Source organism: Taurulus bubalis (assembly GCF_910589615.1).
Source record: "Taurulus bubalis genome assembly, chromosome: 4".
Taxonomy (NCBI): domain Eukaryota; kingdom Metazoa; phylum Chordata; class Actinopteri; order Perciformes; family Cottidae; genus Taurulus; species Taurulus bubalis.
The window spans coordinates 7,210,156-7,223,350 of record NC_136592.1 but is presented as its reverse complement, the minus strand read 5'-3'; the positions used below and the strand labels follow the sequence as shown (position 1 = coordinate 7,223,350).

At 42.5% G+C, this 13,195-nt stretch overlaps 1 protein-coding gene across 1 annotated transcript in view; it reads left to right on the top strand.

Annotated features, from left to right (window-relative positions):
* The window catches only part of LOC306735229 (neural-cadherin), a gene marked incomplete at both ends in the record, with an annotated part of 289,025 nt that overhangs the window by 148,337 nt on the left and 127,493 nt on the right, over positions 1-13,195 (top strand). The window contains 3 exons of the mRNA XM_079216680.1: positions 4,360-4,503; positions 11,468-11,588; positions 11,843-12,005. Coding sequence (XP_079072806.1) covers positions 4,360-4,503; positions 11,468-11,588; positions 11,843-12,005 — 428 coding nt within the window. The remainder of the gene's footprint in view (positions 1-4,359; positions 4,504-11,467; positions 11,589-11,842; positions 12,006-13,195) is intronic.

Sequence of the window (13,195 nt, the reverse complement as noted above, 5' to 3'; positions counted from 1 at the left end):
AAACGTTTGGCTATTAAATGTTCAAAGTCTTTGCAGGACAGTTGAGGCCATCACTGGAATTGTGCCGGTACCAGCGAACTAAATAGGGAAAATGATTCATCGTCATTACCTCTTAGGCCTTTCATTATCTCCGCCAGGTGTAATATCATGCTTTAGATGTGCGTGCGTTTTTGTATCTGTGTGTCAAAATCTCCACTATAAATGGACCAACAACCAATTGATGCCCCACACGCACACACACACACTTTACAAGAATGATAAAAACAGAATACATGTATCGAAATATTGCATGCATGAGTCAGATGCAGTTATAAAAGACAGGTCGTCACAATGTCAAATTGATTGCATCAGCCTGAGAGCCTCCCAAGACTCAACACCAGCGGTGGGGGGGTTCACCTCAGATGATGCTTCGCTGAGCGATAGAGCGAGAGACGAAGACGTTGAGATCACCGCTGCAGCCGCCAGCGCTCTGCCGCTGCCTCTCGTCATCCCTGCTGAGACATCGGCTTTGTCTGCAGATGACGACAGTATTGCATCGACATCTGCTACACCAACATCTTACAGAAGTCTTCCACCCAAGCTGGTGAGCAGTCTCCTCAAAGCTCAGGCGGCTTTCGTTGCCTTGCCGTTGAAGATGAAAGCCCCGGTTGCAGGTCTGGTGGATTTTCTCATGGTTAATCGAAGGTATCTTGCTTCTCGATCACGGCCCACAAAATCTTCCGACCACTTGGCCGACTCCACCGAACAAATTGCGATCGAAAGCACTATGACCGGCCCAGGAAAAGTGGAATGAAAGCTGGGATAAGATCTATGCAGCTAGGACCCAACCTGCTGCGAGCTGATGTTCGGTCTCTGTTAAATAAGATGGATGAAATAAGACTTACCCAGCAGCGGGAGACTGTTGTGCACACATCTTTAGAGAAAACCTTTCCAGAAAATGAAAAAAATGCACAATATTTTTGTAGTGAGGTTATCAGCAGACACGCTACAAAACAGCATAATGGTATTTTCATTATAGCAGGTGATTTTATAAAACAAACACCATATCTGTTTCACCTTAATTCCCCCAGCATGTCCACATCTCCACAAGAGGAAACACATCATACACTGGACCAAATATATATGAATATTCCTGGGAGGCTAAAAAGCCCTCCCACTGCCCCACTTTGGAAATATACAGAAGCTGCCTTTCAGACAGGTGACAAGGAAGCATACAGCATCACCAGAGCAAGACTGAAAGCTGGCATCAAGGAGGCAAAGCGGAGGCGTCAGGAGAAACTGGTTAGAGACCAAAACACCAACAACACTAAAGATTTGTGGCAGACAATCCAGGGTGTCACAGGCTCGAAAAGCAGGTGCCCCCATCGTGTGTGAACTGTTGACTCTGTGTGCAGAGGATGCCGCCCCCTCTGCTCTCCACATCAGCCTTCACACATCTGGAAAATAACCACAGCTCCATCAGAATATTGTTTGTTGATTTCAGCTCAGTATTCAAAACAGTCTTCCCCATAGAAACTCAGCTGTTTCTCAGCTGTGTGCTCGAGTACCTCACTCAACTCACGCAACTGGTTATTAGACTTCCTCACAAACCGTGTGGATTGGCAGCCACCCCTCCTCTACTCTAGTGTTGAATGCCGGAGCCCCACAGGGCTCTGCGCTCAGCACTCTCCTCTTCACGCTTTGCAGTTTGCAGGTGACATTACCGTAATCGGCCGCATTACAAACAGCGATGAGACCTAGAACTGAAATGAACAATCTTGCAGAGTGGTGCTTGGAGAACAACCAAACTCAACTGCAGGAAAACCAAGGAGCTGATTGTTGTTTTATTTGTTTTTTAAAGAAGGCAAAGACATTAACCCCTGTCTACATGAATGCAGCAGAGGTGGAGAATGTGAACAATTTTAGTTCCTGGGAATCAGCATCACAAACAAGGAAGCTCCCATGGTGCCTTTTAAAGGAATCTCAAAATATATTGAAATACAATTCCCGCCACAGCCAGTTCACCCTGCTGCCATCTGGCAAGAGATAAAGACGTATCACCAGACTTCAGAGCAGCTTCTTTCCTTTTTTTCAGGCTAAGTGACTCGTTCACTCATCCTTCTCCCTCCACATGTTAAAAAGGTTTTTCTCTGTGTGTTTTTTTTATGAAGCAAAATGGGACTAAAAACGGCATTTCACTGTGCAGCCCCCTCACTTGTAACCCTGTAATCTTGTGTTGACCATAATAGAGCCACGCTCAGACCTAATCCCTTTTTTAATCCCAAGAATGTATGGCGTTCCTTTCAGGTCAAGGTTACACATCTGGATGTGTTTTGTCCTCCACCCCGTCCTTGGAGCAGGGAAGCAAAGCTACCGGCTTTAGTGTGTGCTTTGGATGGTTAGTTTGGGCTTTGGCATGTTATGTTGAACGTGTGGCTCCGTTCAGACATACTGAACAGCTGCTTGTGGGCTTCGGGTGTGGTGTGGCCAGTAAATCTCTGTCAAAGAAACGCTAGGCAGGATGGCTTTGTGAGTGCATCTCCCAGGCCTATGGGCAGGCGAGAGGAGACCGTCCAAGGGAAGTCTGCCCACACAAAATCTGCAACGCGTTATGGGCGGTGTCAGTGGGCCTTGTTCGGTGTGGTCGACACCCTGTCCGGTAATACGGTTCTCCCACTTGGACCGGTTGTGTGAGATCTGCACTCTACTCCGTGCACTTTTCTAGTTAATTGCCTAATACGTGCATACATCTTTTTGTTTTTATTTGGATTGATTTAAGCCTACTTTAAAATATAATTCTCTACTTGACAACTACTTAAAAAGCCTGTATGGTTCTGTATCTTGCACAATAATATTCCAACTGCGGAGCAATTTCACAGAAATAATTACTATTGCAGGTTGCTTAACTCCAGTAAACAATGCTCCTGTCAACATTGTTGAAACCTTTCTGACACTATGATGGTCACATGGTTTCACTGGATGAATAAAAAAGTTTGGCTTTATAGTTGGATAGATAATTTCCATAATGAAACCTTTGCTGCGTTTTCTCACCAAGGGACTGCGTTCATTTACCTTCTGCACCCTCAGCTGCTGCATAAAGCAGGGCTGCCAGCTCTCAGCACCTTTATTACAATGGAAAGTAGTGATTGAGTGCTCACTTGCATTTGATGTCTCCTTGTTTACATGAGGATGCTTCCCCTCTATGGCTTGATAAGCTTTGTATTTGAAATACTTCAGAATAAATAAAATAAACTATGATAACTCTGATAACTTTCCCTTTATAATGTGTTCTGTTCAAGAACTTAACGGGCCTTCCTCCCTCTATATTTGCACTAACAACCCATTAATTAGAGTGGAAAGACGTAAGACAGTATTCATAGTAAATTTATACAAAACATTGTGGTCTGTTTTTCAATGCACAGAATATTGGCTAACTCAAAAGCTCCACATTATTGAATGAAAAAGAAATATAAAGAAAAGAAAAGAGGACACACAAGAGAGGGAGAACGTGATGATGCTTGCTTGCTGTATATGTTTATCCTTGCACATACAGACATACTCACATGCTAAGCACCACGTTGCAAACTAGAGAGAGCAGGATGTTGTCAAGTGGGCACAAAAATGCCCTTAATAAATACTTCTTTCACATGCAGTTAACAAGCTCTCCTGCTACTTACTGCATGAGCTAGTGTGTAGGGTTGGGTTGGAGGGTGTGATTTTTACACATACATGTCTGGAAGTGCGACAACATGCATGAGCTACTGCATCTACTGATCCACTGTTATACGTTCTTCATCCATCTTTCTCTTTCTCTCTCTGTCTCTCTCGCTCTTTCTCTCACAGATTCTGAACATATGCAAAACCCTGGCTTCATGCAACTGTTTTTTTTTTGTATTATATACAGCTCCAAGGGCTGCGTTAGTTTGCTATCTCTGCCCCTGACTGTATACCATCTCTTCCACCCCGGTTTAAATAATTAATCTTATCTTGAAGCGTGTATTGCAGATTACGCTTGTTTCAATACCAATATTTAGACGAGCTTTGTACGTTGGGTGGCTCAACCACCGAGCCGCACACCGATGATCCCCCCGGGTACCGCTTCAGCCCACAGTTGAATGCTGGAGGAAAAAGAAGCAGCCGGATTTAATGGTAAAATAGTCGGAAATAGTGAAGACGTATGACAGATGTAAAATAAAAGTGGCAGACAACGGTGGATGGAAGACAGGAATTAGATGTTATTTTTGTTCCTGTCTGTGTGCGTGAAGATATGTCATCCATGTGTGTATGCTGCTGAAAAGTGTCTGAATTGTCGCTATCCAGAGAGAGAGAGAGACAGATGTTCATGTTCACGCTGACATTCTTATCTTTTTTTATTTTCAGACACAGCATATGTTCGCGTTTTTATCAGCGACGTGAACGACAACAAGCCAGCGTTTGCACAGGCGTCTTATGAAGTTGATGTGGATGAGGACGCTGACGTAGGCTTCGCCATCCTCACTGTCAGTGCCAACGATGGGGACGAAGGTGGGTGGCATGGATAAAGGAATATGTGTGCGTGTGTGTGTGTGTGTGTGTGTAAAAAAACTTCTCACTTCACTGCTTTTGTTTAACCCTTCTTTTACACTGAGGGCAAAAAAAAGGTTTACACAACCGAAGCAATATGTTTGATTGTCACTTAAGAAGAACCCATTTAATACAACCTGTTGCTGTATAAGGCAAAGAAAGAATCGCTCAAGTGCTGACATGTGGAATTTCAACATGTCTTCTTTGGTCAAACATTGTTTTTCCTTTTCCAACAGTGTTTAGCCCAAGTTTGAGAATGTGGTGCTGAGTTTAGTCAACTGCTTCAGTGATTCCATCCAGTCCAAGTGTATTGTGGCACACACTTCCACTTGGCTGTATCCACTCTACAGTACCATGACCCGTAATCCTGGGGGCTAACCACTCTTACTTTAAGGGTGCAGATGCTACTCATATGGTGTAAAACAGGCCGTTCAGTTTTTTTCTTCTGAAAAGAGCTCATAACAACAGACAGTAGCCTTCAATATAGATTGTCTTTGAAAGTGGTTCCTAGGTAATGGTGTCACAATTTCAATTCTAAATCTAAAATTGAAATGAGCTTTTGATTTCAATCCTGCTTTTTATCAAAATCAAGTGTCTATTTTTCTCTCCACCCGTGCATACTTGCGCATCCGAGGAGAAAAAAATAGATATACAAATTTACTTACTTTACTCTTCAGTGGCACTTTTTAAGATACTTTTCTTGGCCACTACCGGAGGAGGAGATGACAGAGATACAAAATTGGCAGGTGATTGGAAGACCCACCCATCTGTCAATCAAACTTCCACCACGGCCAGTCGGGAGGAGAGAAAAAACATAGTTTGTTTCATTGAGTCTACAGTGGCATTCTTTGCTCTTCTTTCAATGAAGAAATAGTGTCCAGTTTTGATATAACTGATGATGCTTCTTTAGGCCACGCTACGTGCACGTGCGATCCACACAAACGCATTATTTTAAGTTTTTTATACGAAGTGTAATCCTGCCATCGTCACGTGATGTTGTGACATTGTTGTGCAAGGTGATGAAGACTGGTGAGGCAACATTTTGCCTTCGCAGTGAGTTATGTAAACAATGAACATGTCATCGAGAGAAAAACTGCTGTTTGTAGACGAGAGACTGCAGCGACCAATGCCCCCGCGATGATTGAGACTCTGAACAGGGGAACACGTCTGTCATAGATGGATGCTCAGAAACCCGTGAACGGTTTGAGTAATCCTACCCAGCCAGACCTGCGGGGCCAAACGGCAAGCAGGTTCGACCACACAGGAGGAGAGGGAGAGGAGCCCAAATGGAAGCTAAGCTAACCCAGCTAAGACCCGAGGCTTTTCCACCACACAACCTGTCCGAGGGAAATTGATGGATGACATATGGACATTAGGCTAAGCAATGAGATCAGACACTGTTGTGCCCACGTCTTCACCGAGACCTGGCTCTGGAACAGGCTGACTGGCAGGTCAACAGGAAATGGGATGAGAGAGGGCGGACTCTTTGTTCACATCAATTGATCCTCAAACATAGTCAAAGTTGACGATGATTGCAGATCAACAACACGGTCATGTGACTTGCGCAACAGATGGGTGACAGCAACAGGCTTCAAGATCCAACTGAATGAGAGTCTAAAGAATATGTTTCCATTTCATCAGAGCAGAGAAGACTTAGTAAAGTTATACTTAATTTATCCATCAAAACAGAGTAAACTGGGTCAAAATAGTTGTTGCTTCTGAGTTGTTGGCAAACGATTGTCCACTTACTGCCCAGCCAACACAGACCAACATTCACACTTATTTAGACTCGTGAGTCCAACATTCACTTTACTTCTGTCTCCACCTCCACCTAACATTTTGAGCTTTTTTTCATCAGGTACTTGCTAAGTTTGTCTGCCATCCGTTGCTAGACAGGTGGTGTAGAGTGGGTTCAATCAGGGCCTTTTAGCTGTAAATGGCTCTGGGCTTTCTTAAGTGGTGAGACTGAAAATACAGCAGCCTTAAAAGGAACCATGTGGAGTTTTCTGAAAAACAATCAGGGCTTTGATTTATAATCAGTGTTGCTCAACAAAACACACTTAGTGTATCCTTAAGGTCTAACAAACATGTTAAATGTGTTTGCTTCCTCTCAAAAACATTGATGAAGCCATTTTCTTAAATATTTTAAATCCAGCATTGTTTACATCCATGTTCAGCTAGTCGTCTTCTTCTCATCCCCATGTGTTGCACGCAGCGCAGTGTTTGTTAGTCGTTGTCTTTCTCCCTGTGTCCGGTTACGATTGATTTTGCCAGTAATTGTTGCAGCCAGACACTCCCTTGCTCACTTACCTACAGAAGTCATGAGAGGCAAGGCAATGGTCTGGAGATCCATTTTCTAAATCTAATCCCAAAAGTGTTCCTCTTCTGTGTTCATGAAATACATTTATATCCAAAAGAAACCACATAACCGTAATGTCACATGCTTTGCTGACGAGCAATGTATTTACCTTTTGTTTCGAATGCTTGGAGAAATGTAAACTCTCATGGATGAAAAAGTAATATTGAGAACATGGGGGAGTGGTGGGCTTTTTAGCATCTTGTAGAAATTAATATTACAATGCCATTGACAAATTAAAATCACGCCCTAAACTTGTTTAATTTTTTACATGATACAAAATAGCGTAGTTTTTTTTTTTTTTAACTCTCCCTTTCCTTCAGCGCTTCCATACCTTGCCTTTAAATATCAAAGCACATCCAAGATTCTGATGTGAAGTAGAACACAGTTCAAGTGATGATTCGTCAGCAGATGATTCTGGGGGAAAAAAATGTTGCTCTTATAAAAAAACATGACTGCATGTGCATCTAATTTAATTTGCATCTGGCATTCCAGCTAAGGGAAAAGAAGTGTGAAGCATGAAAGGAAAACGTTTCAACTATAATTTGCTTGGACTCATTATAAACTGCTCAGACTCATTTTTGCTCATGGCTCATGACGAAAATTGTATTAAAGGGTCCAAGCTGGGATTGGACTGGTGGTTGGTGGACAAGTGTTTTCTTTTGGGGGGGGGGGGGTGGGGTGGGGTCTACCATCCTCACACTTGATAGTGAGCTGTCTCAACTGACTTCAATAACTGCACCTTAAATTCAAGCAAAGTTGCTACAATACTTACCGCTCACTATCAGGCACTAGCTTCTACCTTTTTAAGTAGGATCAAATGGTATATCTGAGGTCCCGTATGTGACTGTTATGGTTCACCTGTGAAAACTCCACTTCTCCCGACTGTGAAGCAATTTCCTTGTGTGAAATAAGAGAGGGGAATTTAAAGTCAGTGTAGAATTGAAAATGGTACCTATACTTGAGCCGTCATCATCATTCAAACCAATAGAATTTCACTCAGTGCTGACACCAACTCATTAGACTTTTTACAAATGCATCTCTGTGTCTCTGCCTTGGTGTCCCTGCCACACACACACACACACACACACACACACACACACACACACACACACACACACACACACACACACAGAGAGAGCCTAAGCTTATGATGTGCCCATTGTTAAGGAGGAGGAGAGAGCAAAGGATGCATTGTGTCTGTGAAGAAGAAGAGAGGAACGAGAGGTGTAACTCTCATAATACCTAGCATTTTTCACATTGGAGTGCAGAGGCCTGCTGTGCACCTGTGATGAATAACCCTGAGCCTCTACACACACGACATGATAGACGCCTATTTGCTTTCCATTGTTGTGCGAGTGTGAGAAACCTGCTGGAGTCCGGGAAAGGGTTCTTACCACCAACTGGGCGAGATGCAGGAAGGAGCAATGTGTGTGTGTGTGTGTGCGTGCGTGTGTGTATGTGTGTGTGTGTGTGTGTGTGTGTGTGTGTTTAATTTCTTTCTGTGTGTGTGTTCAGAGGGTTAAGTTGATGGAGGAAGAGACTAGATTGGAGAAGGATGATTTTCATGCTGCCATGAGGAAAATGTTTACATATCGCACGCATAATGTAGCAAACATATATACAATGCATGAATGAATTGCCTATTGCTAGTCCTTGTATACGATGTAGAAGCAGGATTTTGAGATGTTGAAGGTTTGGATATTTTCAAATGTTAAACCTGATGCCCCAGCTCATACTGACTCCGGGGTATTCAGAAATTAGCAAAACCTGCTTTAGAATTTAAATATGGAATTGTTTCAGTGAATCATCTCAGTAGAATATTAGATATTTAGGAATCATGCTCCTATCATATCCACTGAAAATCTTTTCAGTAGCAAGTTCTCACCTCCTGCATGCTTAAAAGGGGCCGTCCGTCTTCACAGAGGGCAGTGGCATTACATCTAGATTAAAATAAGGATAACAGCTAGGATTGTGAATCAGTAAAAGTGAGCCTTGCATTGTTTATGTTGGCTGTAAGTAGGTGGTTTCTTGCACCCTGCTGTCTTTACACAACACAACATTTATTCCATGTCATTTAAAGCCCGAAGACAAAATTAAAATTGTTGAAACCAAAGTGAATGTTGTTGCTAGTACTGCACATGTTGGTATTAGCGCATTCAGCCAAGTTGTTTTGAAATAATATGTGTATCACAGAGAAATGTCTAAATATTTATAACCTACAATTTAATGATCCATATTTGAAAGAAACAGAAGAAGAAAAAGCTAATTAAGTGAAATAATAAGGCCAGACAGTTCCACTGAAGTCCCCCCTTTGATAGGTAGACATCACTCAAGTCCCCTTTGGGCAATTTCTTTGAAAACAATTCAAAAGTATTTGCAGTAATATTCCTTAACATGCAATTCGCTATATATATTCTCTATTTTTTTTCTTTCTTCTCATAATGTGCAGAAACATAGGTCCACACTTGGTGAGAGTGATAGTCCACTGTCGGTAATGTGTGTGTGTGTGTGTGTGTCTGCTCTCTCGTCCTCATACTCCAGCTTCAGTAAAGCGCAGCACCACGGGAGATGAAAAGAGTTTTGAAATTGGGACAACTGGGAATAAACATGAATTTTCTCTCCATTTGTTTGTTTATTTTAACAGTTGTATTACCCCTTGCGCTGTGTCTTTTGTCCGTTGGGTCTCAGCAATTTTCTGAATACTTAAGAGATTGCAAAAACTAGGGGAAATAAAACACAGGGATGTGATTGCACATATCCCCAAATGTCTCATTTAAAATGCCAACAGACAGACGGAACAAAACGATCTGGATTAGTGCATTCTCCCCTCTCCTTCCTTGACTTTCATCTCGCTAATAAACTGCGGATCTCATCTCGTCTTCAGAGGTTTCTCCTTTTTCCCTCTCATATTACCATCAGGGGTGGTAGATGCACTGGTGATTGAGATGCAGACCTTCGCTTTACCAGTAATTGCATAATTGCATTGAGGGGGAACATTTTGTTGATCAGCATAATACAGTGGACTATTAAAGTTGCTTTGCACAGCTTAAAAAAAAAAACATTATTAAGCGAGGTGGGGAGAGAACTTTCGAGATGAGGGGAGGGGGAACTTCAAGGCAATAGGATTTTAAATTGCTTGGAACAATGGATTATTTATTATTCAATGAAGAATTGCTGCTTACTGTTGCGTTTAAGCATTCTTGTAGTTTGACCGACATTTTGGAGATAATCTGATTAGATTTTAAATTTACATACCATTACCAGCCTCTTCAACAGTGATACAGGCCTGTATTTCTTTGCTGGAAGCTATATCAATTATACTTATATGAACCTCTGAATACAATGCGTCAATGTAAACACCATCAAGATGAAATTCTATTCCTCTCACAATAAATCAACTTCTGCATTGACACTTGTACCGGCAATGGAAGATGGGAATGAAACTATGCAAAATGAAGCCTGTGCACACAGCCTCAAAAGCAGCAGTGAGTGCAGTGTTTGCATGCTTCAGCACACAGGGCCTTGCAGGTACCCACTGGGTTAGGCCTCTGGGGATGTTCTGCTGTTTAAGCCCATCCACAGTTAACACAGTTGGACTTCTTATCACCATCAAATGCCCCCTGTTCTACCAAGGTCCACTTGCTTTGAATCAACTATACGTCCTCCAAGCACAATTTTAATGGCATTCTCATCAGCTTTTTGATGGCTAAAAAGGCAGAAGTACGTTACGTTTAAATGGTAACAGAACGTCCAGACACAACCTTAGCAGCAGAAGTGGTGACATGTATTGTTTTATACATTTAAGCCCACTTGCTTATGGATTTTAATACTCTTTTTTGCTAGGAAAGTAAAGTAAATGATTACAAGTTTTTTATGAATTGGATTTAATTGCTATAAAACAATCTTGTCATGGTTTTTTGTTTGTATAAAACGTTAAATGTATCAGCTTTGTATTTGGAATGTGAGGGCACTGATTGCACTACTTAAAATCTCATATTTAGTTGAGAACATGGATTAAAAAAAATCAGCAGATGACTAATTGTGTTTACAAAGGTGGCAGTTGAACAAGACTTTTATTGTCTTTTCTATTTGTTTAACGAAGAAAACTTTAAGAAAACTATTCATAGAGGTTGTTTCTACAAAACCTAAGGGATAGACAGTCATTGAAACACAAATCGTTGGACACTAGTTTTTCTGCACACGGCTCTAAACTTTCATGAAGATGCAAATTCTAATGCAACAGTTTTACCACTGGGAGGGCCAATGCTGCTTGTTGTTTAAAGACTCATAACAATCAGATCCCAACAAACACTCACTGTCTGATTCCTAAAGCGGGCTGATGCTATCTATCTCAGTTAAGGGAGACAGATTTGTGGATTGGCAGGAACCGACAGCAATGGACTAGATGGGGACCTCCAATCCACCAAAGCCCTTTCATGATACAAATAGAGCAGATAAGCCTCTTGGCCTATTTCTTTCCACCCAACAAGACTTACAAACCGTATTCTGCTTGTCAGTAACTACGGTTCATTTATCGTGTAACCTTCATCTTCTCCTGTTCTGCAGGTGGAAATGCAAAGCTGCGCTACCAGATCACGTCAGGGAACACAGGAGGGGTGTTTGATGTGGAGCCAGAGGTGGGCACTATCTTCATCGCCCAGCCTCTGGACTACGAACAGAACAAAAGGTAGGAACACACCCCAGGGAGGAATCCTTTGAGACACCATGTTTACTTTTTGAGGTAAATGCTTGTCAAATGATTTCAACTCAAATACATGGTTGCATTCACCTTCTTGTATTACTTGTTTATGTATTTGTCTGGCACTATGTTTTCAGCTCCACTCCTGAGACAGTTACACCTCAGTATTTTAATTGTTCAAGAACTTCTCAAGCAAGTGTTACTTTGTGAAAGCCCCTGATAACGCATAATTTTTTTCCCAGGTACAAGCTTCATGTCCTGGCTTCAGACGGGAAGTGGGAGGATTACGCAACAGTGTCGGTGAACGTGGTGAACAAGAATGACGAGGCACCGGTGTTTACCGTTAACGAGTACTACGGCAGCGTGACGGAGGAGCTGGACGGCTCTCCGGTGTTTGTGTTACAGGTAAACTTCCATCCTTAACCATCGCAGGCCCTGTTTACTGAACACGATGTCTGTGTTATCACGTGCACTTGACCAATCACTGAAGCATTCATCTAACCCAGGGGTGGGCAAACTTTTTGGCTCAGGGGCCACATTGAATAAAAAAATTGACAGACGGGCCGGGCCAGTATCAGATGGATGGAGAGTGTTTGTGTCACGGGAGGACAATGTTTAGGACCCAAATGCAGACCACATGAGAGTATGAGTATCTGGTAAAACAGATTATTGGAGCCAAAGGGAAGGTGGGGAGCCTGTGGTCCGCCACAGGGGGTGCTGGGCGGTGTGAGACCCGTGGCTCTACACTGGAGGACGGCGAGGCCGGCAGGGGGCGGTGTGAGAATATAACGTAAATGACTCAGCTTTTTTGTTCAACTCGCTGGTTAAATCTTCATCAATTTGTTCTACACGCCGAGTCACTGTTCTGCGTGATGAACTCAATTTTTCAAATTTGTTTTTGCTCTCTGGACATAAGAGACCTGCTGTTTCTACCATACATTCTTTCAAAAACTCTCCTTCAGAGAAAGGCTTGCTGGCTTTTGCTAATTTGAATGCTAGCAAAAAACTTGCCTTGGTGCTTGATTCTTGTATAGCAGTTTGGCGGAGAAAAATATTTTGCTGACTCTTTAAATTGGCTGCCAACCTCTTAGCAGTAGCCGCCCGTTCTGTCGTTGACTGTTGGCTAGCATAGTTAGCATGCTTGGCGGAAAAGTGGCGGCTAATATTGTATTCTTTGAATACTGCAATGGTTTCTTGGCAAATAAGACATACTGCCTCTGATCGTACTTCGGTGAAAAAATACTTAGCAGTCCACTCATTAAAGACTCTGCACTCACTGTCGACTTTTCCTTTCTTGGGTCCACTCATTGTGACAGAAGGATCAATGCAGGAGGCTGGCAGGAGGCTGGCAGACAGAACCCTATATGTCACGTGACATGAGCGCGCAGGGTGGCGCAGTTCCGTGGGTCAATGTGGTTAGTTATGTTAGTTATACTGAGGAAAAACACTCTGCATGCAGCTGTCAGTTCATTTTACAACTTTAAAACTGTTGTAGTACAAACCCCGTCTCCAGCGACAGAAAGTGATTCATATTACCGTAATTCTTCTAAAGTTAACGCTTTACGACATAATTAAAAAGGATTCTGACCGCTAAC